Genomic DNA, 17,344 nt, shown 5'->3' with positions numbered 1-17,344 from the left:
TTCAGCAGGTTGCTGTTTCTCTATTCTCTTTGTAATCTTTGATTGCTTATTCCAATTTAAAAAAAAAAGTAAAAGAATTTTACTAGAATTTAGTTCTATGTAAGTAAATTCTAAGTAAATATGTAAGTGTACTATAGTAATAAAAACAAAGGGTTCTTTATATTTACATATGCTTTTGAGTATCATTTAAAGGCATTTAGTTCACGTCTTTGAGTATCATTTCATCTTAAGGAGTTGAATATTTGGATTTAGTGCACTAAAATGAATTTAAATATGCACATTCATTCTAGAAGCATTTGCACAATCAATATTTGTCGTTTTCAATTGTTTACACACATTTCTAAGGATTGACATAGAAGAGCATTTCCCCTAGAAACATAATAGGAACTCTTCCAATATAGTTTTAAATACTACTTATTTTCAAATAGTAAAAATGACAGTGTTAGACAATGACAAATTGGCAAAACAAGTTACAAGAATATACAAATTGTCAAATCATTTTCATAGGTGCAAGACAATTTCACAAGCATACATATGATCTTGATCTATAGACTCAACCCTCCATAATGTAAACATTTTTTGATTCTGAGATAAAATATAACTTTTGATCTTCTATCTTTATTAAGACATCAATTTATGACGAAATCAATATTATTCATTCTTCAATCACAAACTCTATATTTATTTTATTACATTTACATCTATACTTGTTATTTCAAATACATTAAGCATCAATATCATTCATATATTTATTTAATTTCTATATTAATCTTATTAAATTATTTCGCTTTATTTTTGTATGAGCTACAAATTTTATTAATTTGAAACTTGAAACAAGCAAACTAAACTTGATTAAGAATTTTGGAAGAAAAAACCATAATTTTTAATAATTATTATACTTTCATCAATATAAATAGATATAAGGGAAATGACCCAGTATTTCTGAAGAAACCACATAGTAAGTACAAAATTGTCTGTGAATATTGTACGACATATAAAAACGTCTTTCTTGCAAGGATATTGCGATAATATACCTTCACTATCATACAATAATAAAGAAGTGAGGCCGGCCATCCCTAGCCTGAACTCCAAGACCGGAAGTTTCCAAACAATTTCCAAGAACGATGATTTCTACTGAAGCTTTATTGTTAGAAATACCTCCTCATGGGTTAATTCACAAGTTGACTGGAACTTACAGTAAGCTATGGATGCTCGACAGGAAAATGAATGGTGCAGAGCACAAAATGTAAGTTTCACAGAAGCAGAGCACAAAATGTAAGTTTCACAGCACATGATCTGGTGACTGCTGCCAAAGAACAAATCTTTTTTCTCCAATCTGTACATTCATGCTACCCTTCTCTTTACCAGGGTCCTCTTCTACTTGCAGCAGTAAGAAGGTAAATTTTACACATGCTTACTTGGAACTGGTTTTTATTCATAGGCATTTGAATTTTTTGGGTATTTATATTTTTTGTATTTATCAAGATTTTAGATTTAACTTATTTTTCCCTGCATTTATTACATTTTTTCAGTGACCCTTAAGCTTTTATTTGAGGTTCACATTATAAACACTTTGTAGTGAAGTTGCTAGCTTAAAATTGACTGTTATACCTTTTACTCGTGAAAGTTTCTGAGATAAAGCAATTTTGGTCTGTGCAAATCATCATTAGTTAAATATGTAGAGTTTGGTTTGTATCTTGTTTTGTTGTTTTCTTTATTCATGCGATTTATACAAAAAGGGCAGCATTATGGACTGTGTAGTTGGTATTTAACGATTTATTTGGAGTTTCATAATAATGGAAGATAAAGTAAGTTTTAGCCAATGTGTTTTTGGAAAATAAGTATGGAGTAATAAGGATATTTTTGAAGTAATAGGTATCATTTTAATGATTTTCTTAGACAAAATTTTCTATCATTCCTTGTGCCTTATTTTCTTAGAGTATCAATATTTCTAAAATTACTAGTTTCATCTCACAAACAGGAAAACTGACACCAAAAACTTATAAAGTTTGGAGTACGAATACGGAAAATATACTTATATTCAATGATCTTTGAGATTTGGTTGAGAATCAACCTACACCCCCTAAAATGTTGCTAAATTATCTGTGTTTCAAAAGTGAGACAAGAAAGCTTTAGCACTGTTGAAATATTCTTGCTCTTTACAAGTTATTATTCACATAGCTATTAAATCTGAAGCTTGGAAGTCACTTAAGGGTTTATATGACAAGCATCCTGCATTGATCTATTAATATAATTGTTAAAACACTAAACTCAACGATGATGAAGATGTTATAGAATACATCTCTAGTGTGGAAAATGTAAACCAAGACTATAGTACTGCAGGTGGTAAAATTGATGATGATATGCTGATCTTTAATATTTTGATTGGACTTATTTCAACTACACAAACTTCCTGTAAATATTACAGCTCAGCAATAAACTTAGTAAGACAACATTTGATTCAATATGTGAATTGCTTGCTCAACATGAATGCCAATTTACAAAGAAGAAAACTTTTTTGCATTTGAAGGAGCTTATGTTATTGCTTCCAAACAGAAGAAAAAACGTTTTATTTTATCAAATCATAAGAAGTTTTCTCACCACAATTATCAGGATGATCCTATTTATTCTTTTTCTTCCAGTACCAATAAGTTAGTAACAATGAGTCCAAAATTAAAATCTGTGAAATGTTTTTTATGTAAAAAGTTTGGCCATTATGCATGTGATTGTACTTTAAAGGAAAAAAATCACAAGTGCATTTTGTTGCTTTTTCTTTGGAAGAGAAATCTTATTTTGTTGCTTCTTCTTTGGAAGAGGAATCTTATTTTGTTGAAGATGATTTACACTCTAAAATCTAATGGGATTGAAATGGAAGTTGGAGTATCCACTACGAGGTTGAAGGACCGTTCCCTTCTCGGGTTAACTATTTGCTTAGAGAATGGATAGAATATTTGAATATCATTTTTAGTAGGAATAAACGATTTGCTTTCAGTTTAGTGGTGTTCCAAATTAATGTTATAGTGTGATTTGTTGTGTTCAATTTTGGTTTACTTTTGAGGAGCATTGATGAGGAGTAGTCGTCTAGTGGGCTTATGTTATTCTATTTCCACCTCTTGACTGGTAGTAGCGAATGCATGTCTTCATGATTAGTCGATGAGTAGTTTTATGCCTCTGATAGGGGTTGCCTGTGTCAAAGAAGTAGAGGCAAAGTGGGGTAAATTGATATGTTGTCAGCTAGTTGGTCGTTGGTTGAGGATGCACTTAAGGGTTGCTGGCACAAGGAATCATTAGGACCACGGTCCTTGTAGTTGGTAATGAAGAAAATTGCTCATATTGCATGTGGTATAGATGATCGAAGGCATGTTGATAGATGATTTTCAGCATGTTCATGTTAAGTAGTGTTAGGGAGATAAATTGGATCTTCAGATTGTAGGGAGTAGTGGCACAAGACACTAGATGTACAAGACTAACAGGTGTTTCTCACATAGGAATGTGATCCAAAGGGTCAGGCATCACAGGGATGTGTATAGGTGTCAATATTGGTCTGTCGATATCAAGAGACATAAGAATGAATTTATAGAGTAACCAAATGAACCAAATTGATGGATGGTCTAGATCATTTTTTGGCCCCCTTGGATCAAGGGAGGTTCGTTAGGTTTATGATTGAACAGTTAATTTGTAGTTAATAATATTGTGTTAATTTAATAATTTATGATTTATGTTGGGTAATTAATAATTGGTCCCTATGGGAAAAAATGGTTGTAACAGTTAAGAGGGAAAGCCTCTGTTGAGGTCATTGACTATGTCATCAATATCAAAATCCTGTATGATATATGTCTGAATGTTTATCTTATATCATTTTGCAAATGTAAACTTCCATTATTTTCTGCGGCTTTGATCTCGGATCCTACACTATCCATAATCTTCAAAGGAACTATCTTCAATTCCTGGTAGAAATATTAATGCATATATGGCTTTCAAACTTTTTAATTAATTAATACTACAAGATAAACATATTGTTGGATTCTACAGGTATGTAAAGTACTGGCTTCCACTTTTAGCAGAGTTAGATGGGTACAGTGCTTCATGGATTCCTCTTGTTCCACCCTTGGAGTGCGGTTGGATATGGCATTGTCATAGATTAAATCCGGTACATATTCATATTTCTTCATTTGTAATGAACAACTAAGCATCATAAATTACAGATTTATTTAGTTTTAAGTTTTTAGCCCAAAAATATGGAAAATAAAATAGCTGTTTGATTATAGGTAGCATATGAAAAAGATTGTCAAAGATTATTTGGTAGGGTGTTGGATCCTCCATTCATAGATGCACCGATGAAAGAAATTGCTGTGGATGGAAGTGCATATATTTGGGATAAAAGATATCCTGGGCATCCATATCGGTTAGATCCCAAAGACTACCTTGGCCTTTCAGATGCTGATGTCTGTTGTGAAAAAACACCATTTGAGGTTGAGCTTGAGCAGGCTGTCTACAATCAGAAAAAATTCTACCATCAGGTATGTAAATTTCATTTAAATGGTGGTTTCCTAGTGTATTAAATTGTCTGATGATATCAAGATTCAACTATGTAGTTTTGAGTGTCAATCTTCATTATCTATATTTTATGTTTGTAATAGGAATGTTTAAATTGGTCACGTTGTTTCATGTGAATTTTTTCAAGTTCATTAAATCCTCCTCACAAGCATGCAGAGAAAACTATTTTGATATACTATGTAAATAGGCAGATATAATCTCAATAATAGGTATTTGTAGTTGTTTCAAGTTTTCAACTGATGGTCTTTCAGGAGGATCTGAGATCCATATCATGTACTGTTATCTCTGCTAAGCGAAGTTGGATTGCTGTGGGTTTTCAAGGGTTGAAAGAAAATATAAACTTTATGTAAGGTGATGTTTATGTCCCTAATAGGAGTGCCACTTATTATTTAAGTAGATAGATATTAGATCAATTCTTGGCCTCCAGATGCCCCAACAACAACTGCATATTCTGCAGTTCTGATCATGCTCATTTTATGTTTTCTCTCAGAAGGGATAATCCTCCACAGAAAGAATAGCCTCCTTATAGTTTCCTGTTTACATTCAAACTACAGTGGCAATTACACAAATTTCTATACAATTTCATGGATACTTGGTGGGATGAAACCATCCCTGAAGCTGGTTCCAGAAATGTATGTAAGTGAGCTGTTAAAAGTAGAAACAAAGATCATCAAAGAAGTTGACAAAAATCTGATTTTGTAAGCATTTTCAAAGGAGAAGTAAAAAATTAAATATAACTTTTAACAAATCCATAAGGCTATCCAACAAGATGGATTGGATCAGAGCTCACTGTAATCTGAAAAATGATCTCTTAGGAAACCATTAACAATATATTCTCGAGTCAATGACTATTAGATTGTGGAATGGCTTATGATAATAAGCTAGGGACTTAAACAAATCAGCCTATGATTTAGGAAGAAACTCTCAACAAGTGACAACCAATGTAAAAGTAAAACAATTTATAACAATGTACTAATGATAGCATTTACTATTATTATAAAGTTTGTATTAATCTAATAACCCTCTTCTCCCACCCAACCACTCGACCCCCCTTAATAGTAAACCAAGTGCAATTTCAAGCTTATCCCTGAATTTGACAAATTTGTCTTTACCAAGTGTTTAGTCATTATTTCTGTAATCTGCTCTTCTGGAGGACAATAATAAGGACAAATGTCTTATTTATCAACCAACTGTTGAATTTAATTATGTTAATATACTTAGTTCAGGCATGATAGACTGGATCCTTGACCATTTTGAGAACACTTTGGTTGTCACATAAAAGTGAGGTTGGTGTGGTTTGATCCAACTGAATATCTCCCAAGAGCCTTCATAACCATATTGCCTCACAACATGTATTGACTATTGCCTTATGTTTTGTGTCTATGGAGAAAAGCAATTGTTTTTTGAAGCTTACTCTATCAGGAAATTACTCTTGAACTGAGAGCAAAAACATAACTTATTGTAGACTTCCTATTGTCAATTGAGCCAGCCCTATCAGAGTTAGCATATCCAAGTAGCATGAAGTTAACAGATTGTTAGTATAGGATGCTAAAGTTGAGGGACCCTTTGTTATAACAGAGAATTCATTTTGCAGCTTGCCATTGTTCCTCTGAGGTCTAGACATGAATTGAGAAAGACAACCGACTACAAAACAACAATCTGGTCTAAGATAAATCAAACTTCTGTCCAATTGTTGATAGATTGTTTCATTGACTAGTGATGAAATAATGTTAGTTTAGAGCTTGATCCCAACTTCTATAAGAGTAGATGTAGCATTACATTCAGTCATTTGAAAATTTTCTAAAAGAGATTCAGCATACTTTGTGATAGATTTTTTTTTTGATCATTTTGCTAAAATTCTACATCTAAACAAAATAGGAGAAGGCCTAGATCTGCCATTTCAGAAACAAAACATATATCATGTTTCACCTATTCAATTAGAATAACACTACTTCCAATGATGTCAGGACCATCACTATAAACAACTAATTTTGACATTGAGAGTGGGTTAAAAATAGATTTTAAAAAAATTAGAATCTCTCTAATATTGATCAATTTTTAAATACCAGGCTGGAGAAGCCTACTTAAGTCCATACAAGGATTTTACCAACTTGCAAATCAAATGTTCTTTGTTTTGAACCTAGAAGCCTCGTGGCTAAGTTTTGTAGATCTCTTCCTCCAAGTCTTCTTTCGATAAGGCACTTTTGACATCCATTTAAAATACTTTCCATCTAAATTAAGTAGAGAAAGGGAGATAACAAACCAAAAGATTAGCATCTATACTGTAGGGGCAAAGGTTTCTTTCAACAAGGCACTTTTGACATCCATTTAAAATACTTTCCATCTAAATTAAGCAAAGAAAGGGAGATAACCAACCAAAAGATTAGCATCTATACTGTAGGGGCAAAGGTCTCTTCATTAGCCCTTCCATCTAAATTAAGCAAAAAAAGGGAGATAACCAACTGTAATGTCCCCTATTAGGAGGCTGTCGATTACCAAAGGGAAACATACATTACTATCTAGTATATTACATTAATTCAGAATAGATAATTAAAGTTGTCCATAATTCAACTTAATATTGTCATTACTCCAGTCCTAATTCCTAATCCCTTCTTATTCTTAATCCCAGAAGAGGGCATTGGCTTGTCTAGGGCGCTATGACACCACCTCCCTAATTCAGCCTAGATGTCAGGAACATCAGTCCTTTCATCCTTGGGGCTCTTTCATCTTGGAGTAGATTTACTCTGCCTCTCCCTAACAGCACCCGTCTCCCTTGGGGAATAGAACTAGAATTGATTAAGTATTTAAATTTTAGACTGTGAATATATTTGTCTTTCAATTATTATGAATATATACGAAATTAAGTATGACTGTCATACATATTGCAGTCTATATTAATATTATTAATATTACTACTAAATTCTGCATAAGAATATTAACAGGCTTCATATATTAAGCATACATATTAAGCATATCCTCATGCATACCACCAAGAACAAGGATGTTACTACCTGTAACTTAATAACAGTTCTGATCTGATCTGTTTGAGGGTGATGTCACTGGATGCTTTGATTCCTTTCCTTTATATCTCTCAATGTGACGGAGAGATCAGACCTCTTCATCATGTATGCCCTTTGGTAAGAGACACACCCTTTCACTATTAGCAGCCTTTGAAAGAATGCAACTCTTCATTATTTCTGCCCTTTGAAAGGGACACAACATTTTACAATCAGATCTGCACTTCTGTTTCTCAAATTATCCCCCCTTCACATGAATTCTCTTCTCCCTTTTATAACTCATATTTGGGGGAGTTGCAACTTATCATTTGATGCCTTTTGACCATCCATTAACTTTAATCAAATTTTAATTATATTCTTTTATATTTTAATTTAATTTTTATTTTTGTTCTTTTGTATTTTGATTTTATTATTACTATTTATTATTAAATTATATTTCAAAGTGGGGACATTACACGAACCAAAAGATTAGCATCTATATTGTAGGGGCAAAGGTCTCTTCATTAGCCCTTCCTCCTATGCACATCCTTTGGTCACAATATAAAACTTGCACAAAATAACCATCTGATTTACACTATATAAATCCATTTACAACCAATGGATTTCTTTCCTAGGGGTAATTTCATCAACACCCAAATATTATTTTTCATCAAGGCATCATGCTCCACCTTCATGATAGCATCCCATTCAGAATTTTCTTTGGCCTTCACAGATGTATTAGGTTCAAATCTCTGTGAAACAATATAAGTTAGAGAAAAAATTACTTGCTCATCACCTTGCACAAGGTGTTTTCCCAAATGTGTAGATTGGATTTTCAACCCTACAAGCCCATGAACCACTTGCAAGGAAAACACTTGTCACAAATGGAGATCAAGCAAGATAAATTCGTTTAACAACTTGAGAATTGCATTGATGCACAAAAGATTTCATGATACAAATGAATACAATGAATCCTTATAGAAAAGGATGAAAGAATGTGTTAAATAAAACTCAATCTAATAAAAGATAAAAAACACTTCTAAGTTTAGCTTAAGTGAATAAAGTAATAAAGGACCTAATTATATTATTAACTAGATAATGTCTTTAATTACTCCAACACCCCTCCTTAAGACTAACTTAGGGATAGGCTAAAGAGCTAAATGATGAATGCATGAATGCAAGTAGGAATGGGTCTTGACAACAAGGCCTAATAATTATGCACCCATGCACAAACCAATGTAATCTCTCACAACCAAAGAAAAGGAGAAAACTGTAAGGGATAGATTCCTCTCCAAAAGAGAGAAAAATATAATAAATGCACTAGTGAAAGAAAGAAAGGACTCAATGTGACCCCCCAAGGGCCGCTTCTGTCACAATAGTACATTAAATGTTCCCCTTATAAGAGAGAGAAAATGAGGATAGGAATCCCCCCTATGAAGAAGTTGCTCTTATGCTAGTGATGAAAGCTTGAAGACAAAAAATGATCCTCTACCTGTAAACAACGTTTCTCCCCTTAGGAAGAAAGAAATCCATTGGTGATATGAAAAGCTATTCCATAAACTGGAAGAAATAGAAATCCAAATCCAAATAGTCTATGCCTCTAGAAATTGCTGAAATGTTACTATGTCCACGAAGGAGGATGATGCCACAAACTAATCGGGTACATGCCCAATTAGTGTAGAAGGTGACAAATCAGAACCTTGTGAAAATTGATGAAGAACAAGCTCCATGCGCGACGAGGATGGGTTGAAAACATTGATGAATGTTTTTTAGATATGCCTTCAAATCTGCAATATGAGACTCCACAAACAAGGATGATATGTTTGCAAGATATGAATCCTAAGTAGTTGTGTCTAGAAGAACAATTTCTTGTTGCAAACAAATCAATGGGGGCCATGCATGTACCAATGCCAAGGTCATTAGCAACAACTTTGATGATGAAGATTGAGGTGGTATCTCAATGTAGAAGTGAGAATTGAGAGACAAGTCTTTGATCCATCGTAGCGTGTAAGACTTGTGATCAACTTGCATCTCAAGAGTACCTTGATCAAAAGGTATACAATCTGCATGTGTAAGGGGAATAAGATAATCTTCTGCAAGATCCTTTAGGAATGGAGAGAAATGAGGGTCTCTATAGATCTTCCAAAGGTGAGTCCAAAGTGTGTGGAGAGAATCAATGTCTAATAAAGCATACATAGTGTCAAGATAAACACTAGACAAAATAATTCTTACAACATGGCCATTAACGATCCTCCAAGAAATCCCACCCTTCCCTATGACTGATTTAGAGATGAGTCCATATAGATAAGGCAAAAAAACAAGCCACCTGAGATGTGTCGAGACGCCCTCTTGCCAAGACTCATAATTACCTTTTGCTAGGATGATAACAAAAGAATGAACATAAAAACTCATGATACCTCCTCAAATGAAATAATCTATGTTACCCCAAGTTTCTAGGATGGGGGGATTGGGGGACGAGGGGACGGGTTTCCAAGACAGATTTTTTTTTGGCTATTTTGGGGATGACAGGGGATGGCTAAATAAAAAGTAGGGAAAATTTATAATATATAGGGAAATTTCAAATATTCATATGATAACATCGATAAATCATTCATCATATACATTATACAAAGCAATTGAGTTGAATTAAGAGTTCAAATGAGAGTTGAAATTCATAAATTCATATACACAATGCAACTTAATAGTATACTGCCATTGGGGAATATCTCTCCACCTCTGTATTCCCCCAAGGCATGCTGTCGGGAGAGCGAAGAAAGCTTGTGTTGAGAAGCCGCACATTCCAGCTGATTAATGGTTTATTGTATAAAATGGGGCCCGACGAGGTGCTACGTCGGTGTGTGATAGAGGAAGAGGTGCCAAGCATCCTCAGGGAAGCACATGAGGGGCCCGCAGGAGGCCATATGGGACTGGACACTACAACAAGGAAGGTGTTGCTAGCAGGCCTCTGGTGGCCCACATTGTATAATGATGCGAGAGAATGGGTAGTGGGTTGTGATACCTGCCAGAGAGCGGGGAGGCCACTGAAAAGGGATTTCATGCCCCTCAACTCGTTGCATGCTCAAGAACTATTCGAGCGTTGGGGGCTGGATTTCATTGGGCTGCTCAAAGTGAGCCGTGCTAGGAGGTGTCGCTACATTGTGGTAGTCACTGAATATTTAACAAAGTGGGTTGAAGCACGAGCCCTACCAGACAACTCGGCCATAAGTACATCAAGATTTATCTACGAGCAAATTATTACACGGTATGGGATCCCTATGCAGTTGACAAGCAACAGAGGCAGACATTTTGTGAACCACGTGATTAAACTCCTTACTACAAAATTCAAGATTTTTCATTCACTATCTAGCCCCTACTACCCGCGAGCCAACGGATAGGCCGAGGCTACCAACAAGATTATTGTGAGTGTGATATACAAGTCGTGCGGTGTCGAGGGAGAAGACTGGGAAGAAAAGTTACCTTCGGTCTTGTGGGCCTACCGTACAACCTACAAGGTGACCACAGGCCACACTCCATTCCAACTCATGTACGAGTAGGAAGCTGTGGTGCTAGCGGAATTCATGGTGCCAAGCCTTCACATTACAGTAGAGAACAGACTCGGGGATATGGAGAGTTTGAGGGAGAGATTGTATGCCTTAAGCAAGTTGGACGAAAAAAGAATGATGGCACAATGGGCCACAGAGGCAGCCCAGCAAAGACGGAAGGTCTGGCACGACAAGCATCTTTGACGAATGAAGTTTACTCCTAGGCAGTTAGTGTTGAAATTCAACGGGAGGAACGAAATCAAACCAGGAAAATTTAAAGTGCGATGGCTAGGGACCTTCAAGGTACGCGAGGTCAATGCCAACGGGGCGATTAGGTTGTGGACACTCGACAGGAAGGAGATACCAGATGCCGTCAATGGGTCGAAATTAAAAGTTTACCATGAATGGAGGGAACCTGGACCCTCCAATTAGGATGTTTGATAGTATTCTAAAAAAAAAAATGGACGTACGGTGGTGACACCGACGGGGGCCACCATGTGGTGAGTGTGGACCACCAATGGTGGAACCACCGTGCGGTGATAACACCGGCGGTGGGACCATCGATGGTGGGACCACTGACGGTGGAACCACCATGCGGTGGTAACACCAACGGTGTGCCCACCGTGCGATGGATACCACCGTGCAGTGTACACCCCGCCAATGCAAAAATAAAATAAAATAAGAACCCCGCACCACACAGCCCACGCACAAAGTAAGACATGTAGCCCACGCCAAACAAAAAACGGAAGAAGAACAAAAAAGAAAAGAGAGACGCTCACAACAGCAGCCCCGCACAGCAATGCAGCCGCACACGCAGCAACCCCGCACAGCAACGCAGCCATACACAACTGAAGAAGGTGGTTACGAAGGTGTCCAACGACCGTACGACTTTTAACCAGAAATCAGTTATACCAGAAATTAATGGCGTCAGCGGGGAAACGAAGCTGGAAAAAGTAGTTGCAGGCTTCCTCCAGTAGCAGCCAGATGGATAGAAATACCAGGGTCTTGTCATCAGGCGTGCGTGTGACAGGGAGCACAATGGATGCCAGCGCCAGCCAGAAGCAAAAACAGAAAGCACCACAAATTGCCATAAGTGGGAAAAATACATTAACACCTCAGAATATCACCTTTGAAGGCCTGAATGGGTCGGAATGTCGGAAATGGTGGCAGGACACTCCCGACGATGATTTGGTGAAGCAGAATCTTCGTAAGGCACAAGTGGAGTGGGCTATTCGAATGCACTTGTTTCCTATCCGTGAGTATGAGGGTGCCCTACGGTTCATGGTGGACACCTTCGACAGACACACATGCACCAATACTTTTGAATGCCTCGGGAGGGATGTCACCATATCCTTCAAAGCGGTGGACTTTACTAAAGTATTCGGCATTCCAAGCAGACAGGGTAGGAAAATAGAGTTGAAGGCTAAGAAGATGAAGCGGGAGGAGTATTGGATTAAATTAATATCTAGGAACTTGATGACAGCAGAGCTGGACAGCGTGGCTAATGCCACAAAGGGACAAGGAATCTGGAAGACATTTGTTGCAGAGGGCCACTGGCGGTGCATTATGGATGTCATTAAGAGTAGGTTGACGGGATCGGGTAGGGCGTCGGACATCGCCCTCCCTCAGATTATGCTAATGAACGGGCTGATGAATGGCATTGTGTACGATTGGGCCGCGTTGCTAGTAGAGCGCATGTATGAGTTTTTGACGATGCAGCATCGCACGTTCTATATGCCCCACTATGTTATAGGGCTATTCTTGGAGGCCACACGGGAAGCCGTGCCGGAGGTAGAGCTGAAGGTACGGCCACAGGGACTGTTGGCAATGGGTGAGCCTCCTATCATGTATTGGAGACACCTAGACATTGGGCACTCTTCCGCGAAGCGGAACGGGATGGTGGATACGGCCTTAGGGGAACCTGATAGTGGGAGGGAGACTTCCAGTAGTATAGAGGATTCAAAAGCAGAGGATGAGGAGGATGATAGCAGCAAGATGACGGAGGAGAGGGTTCTTTTTGCCCCGCCCTTGCTACCGGTGGGCACACCTCTGATGTCATCCGGAGTGGGAGGCACCTTTATTCCTGCATTTGGCCAGAGCCACACGCCAGTTGCACTTGGCCCCATCCAGCAATAGGTAGCATCACCTCCGTTGGATCCAGCACCACCTTCGGCACTTACAAAAGACATGGGAGAGTCGCGTGTGGAGGAGTCGCCACATCGGGTAGTGGTCGATGAGGAGCCTCAGGTGCGATTGGATGTTGTTGGAACTAAGGCAGTGGTGACTATTTCGCCCTCTTTGTTGGAGGAGCCCATGGCTATGGCGACACATCCTTTGGTGGTAGAAATGCAGAGAGTCTCGGGGATCCTAGTACAGACCCGTCGGTAGTGTCTATGGAGAGCTGGCTAACTTGGCGATTTCAGATGACAGTGGTACCATCTGTGGGAACTGCTGTATTCTCACCTTGTCGAGAGACTCCAATAGAGGTAGTAGACTTGGATGACTCATTAGGCGAGGCACATGGACTAGCAGTTGGGAACAAGGCAGGAGAGGTTGTCTCTGCAGTACAGGAACAGGGGGATGTTACACCTCTAGTGGTGGAGGTACCTTCATGCCAGCCGGATGCGGCAATATCCATTCCGCCAGAGACTTCTCCGTTACCCCTTGGCGCTCTTACATAGAGGCCACTTCCATCTTGGTCACAACCCTCGGAGCAGACGGGGGAGGACATTGAGGCCTATTTAGCTGTCGTGGTGACGAGAGGTAGACAAGTGGTGGCCACGGCTCAGATGCAAGCATTACAGCAGGTTGTGGTGGAGTTAGAGCGGGTCCTACAGTTTATGCTGGTGGGCTGCCCGATAGCCTTTGCTATATGCTTTGAGTCTTAGGGATGGCCGACTACAAAGACGAAGGAGATGCTACAGGCTTGGATTGTGCGAAAGCCCATTGTGGAGAGTTGAGTGATGGAAGTCGTCTGAGAGATTGAGCAGGTCTATCAAGATGCTTATTATACATTGAGGCGTACATAGCAGGAGTCTGCGGTCCGCGAGGCTACATGAGTCAAGTTGGAGAGGGATGTGGCCAGTCAGTAGGCCTCGTGGGTGGCAGAGAGGGCACAGTTGTTGGCACAGCTCGAGGTGGCCCGAGCAGAGACGACTGAGACCCGAGCAGAGAAGGCCGAGGTGGAGACTCGCCTGGCGGCTGAGCAGAGTGTGAGGAGCCACGTGCAGCAGGAGTTGGATGCAGTTAGTGCCGAGAGGAGCCTATTGCAGACTCGATTGGTCTGTATGACAGAGGCAGCGGATACAAAAGAGGAGTTGTTGGAAGCCACGCACATGGTGAAGACGGCTTTGGAGAAAGTATTGGTGGTGGAGCGTGATGTGACTGTACGTACTCAGCAGGTTTATGAGCTCCGCGCCCGCTTAGCGGCCCTGACACCGACATCTTAGCCTTCTACTTCAGGGACGCTTCCTCAGCTCCCTCTTTAGTTTTGTCTTGAATGAATATTTTGTATGGGTGGTGTTATCTCCATTTTTGTTGTTAGTCGTCGGAAACTTCTTTTTTTTTGGGGGGGGGATGATGTTGTTGGGAAATATGTATATCTTATGTTTTGGTAGTAATGTCATTTGTTAGTAGTTAGTTAGCCGACGGGTAGGTAGTTGGAGTTGCGACGGTTGTGTCGCACCCCTTCGGCTGTTATATATTGTACTACTTGCGGGTATTGAAGTGTGTGTTATTTTACGGCAGATAATACTATGACCATTGTATACACCCTGAGTTATTAATGGAAAGCTTATTCTTGCATTCATGTTGCACTGTTTATTCCTGTGTTACTTCTGTACTCTTTCTGTTTACCCAGTGAGGTAAACAATTCATATACATCATGTAACTTAATAGTTAATAGATGAGGGGACACGTCGCCTACCGTCCCCCCATCCCCGAGACATTTTCGTTTTTGGGATGCTTGGTTTTACCTAGAAAACATGTCCTTGGGTAACACTGGAAATAATTAGACCCCAAAAACCTCAGTACATGTAAATTAGATTAAATAAAGTCCTCTCCCACAAAGAGATCAATTCCAGATGCCAAAACTGTTGGCAATATGAAGGAATTGATTATGTGTTGCATTGATGTCAACAGTAGTTATTATGGTTGTTTACTGACTTCTGGTAGAAGGACTGGATTGGGAAGATTATTAGTTGATTGTCACCGGTATGATCTGAATGATGGAATAAGTTTGTATGAATGGTTTATATGCTTTTGAAGTTTGTTTCAGTCAGTTGGTATTGACTTGATGATTGGATGCTATCTTATGTTCTAGTAAGCCTACTTTGTAGGTCCGGTAAGGGTTTCACCGACAAAGCTTTATTGAAGATCTTTGATGTAATGCTAAGTGGTGTTGGTGCAGCTTCTAGAAGGGATTCAGGATGCTGATGGTGATTGTGTTCGTGCCTCGACTGATTGGTGTCATTGCTTTGGTGTGTGTGGATCTAATTTAGGTCTGGTGCTATCTAGGTTATGGACCGGTTTCATGAAATGTGTTGGTGGATCCTTCTGATGCGCTTCCAGGATGTTTTATTGATTGGATGATGTTTGTTTGGCCTTAGGCCGACATGTTTTATGATTTTATTTCAAGATTATGTAATGGATCTATTGAATTATCATTTGGGTGGCCGACCTAATTGTTTAGGTCCAGGGCTTGTATAAATATTTGTAAGATCTCATTGTAGATCATAGGCAAGGATCGAATAATGTAATAATCATTTGTGTAGAGGATTTGGTCGATCATAGGTGATCGAGTTGGGTTTATGTAAGAGGCTTTAGACCTCCGGTATTGAGCTTAACCGGAACTATAATCTGGCATGTTTGATGCTATCATAGGCAGTTCTTCTTTCCGGATTGTTGTCCAAATATTTTGAGGTGGTTAACCTCTCTGTAGTTAGTGAGACTCCATTGTGATGAGCAGTGTGCCTTCCTACATGTGCAGGCCCCTATTGTAATCATATACTTTCTGCAGAAGTATCATCTGACTGTGGGTAGGGTTTCCCACCGCGTTTTTTCCCTTTACTGGGTTTTCCACGTACAAATCATGGTGTTATGTGTTATGGTTGCATGGTATTGATTCTCTGGTTTTCAATTATGCTTTAATACTTTATTAGTTATTCCAATATCTTTTTTCTTATATTCCGGTAAAAGGTTTTAAGTGCTTTAATTCACATAATCTGTTGACAACTGATTCACCCCCTCTCGATTGTCCATCGGTTATCCTAACAATTGGTATCAGAGCTTGGTCCTCTTTTTGTAGAAACCTAACTGCTTGAGGAAGATCCTATGGCAAGTAATAGTTTAGCTACTGTTTACCGAATGGACAACCCTAGGCTTGATGGAACAAACTATGGAGTATGGAAAATTCGGATGGAGACTCATTTAAGATGCATTGGAAAGGAAATTTGGGAAATAACTCAGAAAGGTTACACTCCTCATGATCCGGCATCTGGCAATCCTACACCGGCAGACTTGGAAAAGAACATTGAAAATGACTGCAGAGCTAGAGAAGCCCTCTTAAGTGCCTTATTAGATCAACAGATCATGGGATTATTAGATAAATCATCGGCAAAACCTATATGGGACAAGTTGGAGACTCTGAATGAAGGTGATCCCACCATTAAAATTGCAAAACTTGAATGTTACCGGGTAAGATATGAAAACTTGAAGATGGAGGAAGATGAAAGAATTTCTGCATTCATGGAAAGGGTAAATGAAATTGTATTAGGAATTCAGTGCTGTGGTGGATCTCTGAGCGAGGAAGAGATTGTTTCAAAAGTATTAAAGGTTTTGCCACCAGCATATAAGATGAAGGTAACCGCAATTAATGAGCTAAGAACCATGCCTAATTCTTCTGTCAATAGAGATACTAATGTTGGGAAGATATCTACTTTTGAGCTTGAAGAATTTGGTCCTCTAGGAGTTGCAAAGATTGATAATGCATTTAAGGCATCTACATCATCAATCGGCAAGCAAGATTGGAAAGTTTGTATGCAAAGGAATTGGAAGAGATTAGGAAAGAAGATGAAGAGCTTGAGCAACTTGAAGCCCTATTTGCTAGAAGGATACCTAAAGGTCCGACAGGATGTAAGTATGAAGGAAAATCTCCTTTCAAATGTTTTGCATGTAATAAGATAGGTCATTTTGCATCTAGATGTCCTGAAAGGAATTCTAAATTGGAAGAAAGGGCAAGAAGATCTTTTA

General features: G+C 38.7%; 1 protein-coding gene across 1 annotated transcript in view; it reads left to right on the top strand.

Annotated features, from left to right (window-relative positions):
* Window positions 1-955: 955 nt before the first annotated feature.
* The window catches only part of LOC131060098 (glycine-rich domain-containing protein 1), a 141,632-nt gene continuing 125,243 nt past the window's right edge, over window positions 956-17,344 (top strand). Inside the window, exons 1-3 of the mRNA XM_057993205.2 lie at window positions 956-1,397; window positions 4,033-4,150; window positions 4,269-4,520. Of these exons, the coding sequence (XP_057849188.2) occupies window positions 1,228-1,397; window positions 4,033-4,150; window positions 4,269-4,520 (540 nt within the window). The 5' untranslated portion in view covers window positions 956-1,227. The remainder of the gene's footprint in view (window positions 1,398-4,032; window positions 4,151-4,268; window positions 4,521-17,344) is intronic.

The sequence above is a fragment of the Cryptomeria japonica genome, chromosome 1 (genome assembly GCF_030272615.1).
Source record: "Cryptomeria japonica chromosome 1, Sugi_1.0, whole genome shotgun sequence".
NCBI lineage: Eukaryota > Viridiplantae > Streptophyta > Pinopsida > Cupressales > Cupressaceae > Cryptomeria > Cryptomeria japonica.
Note: the sequence above shows the minus strand (reverse complement) of the source record. Positions and strands in the feature narration are given on the sequence as shown.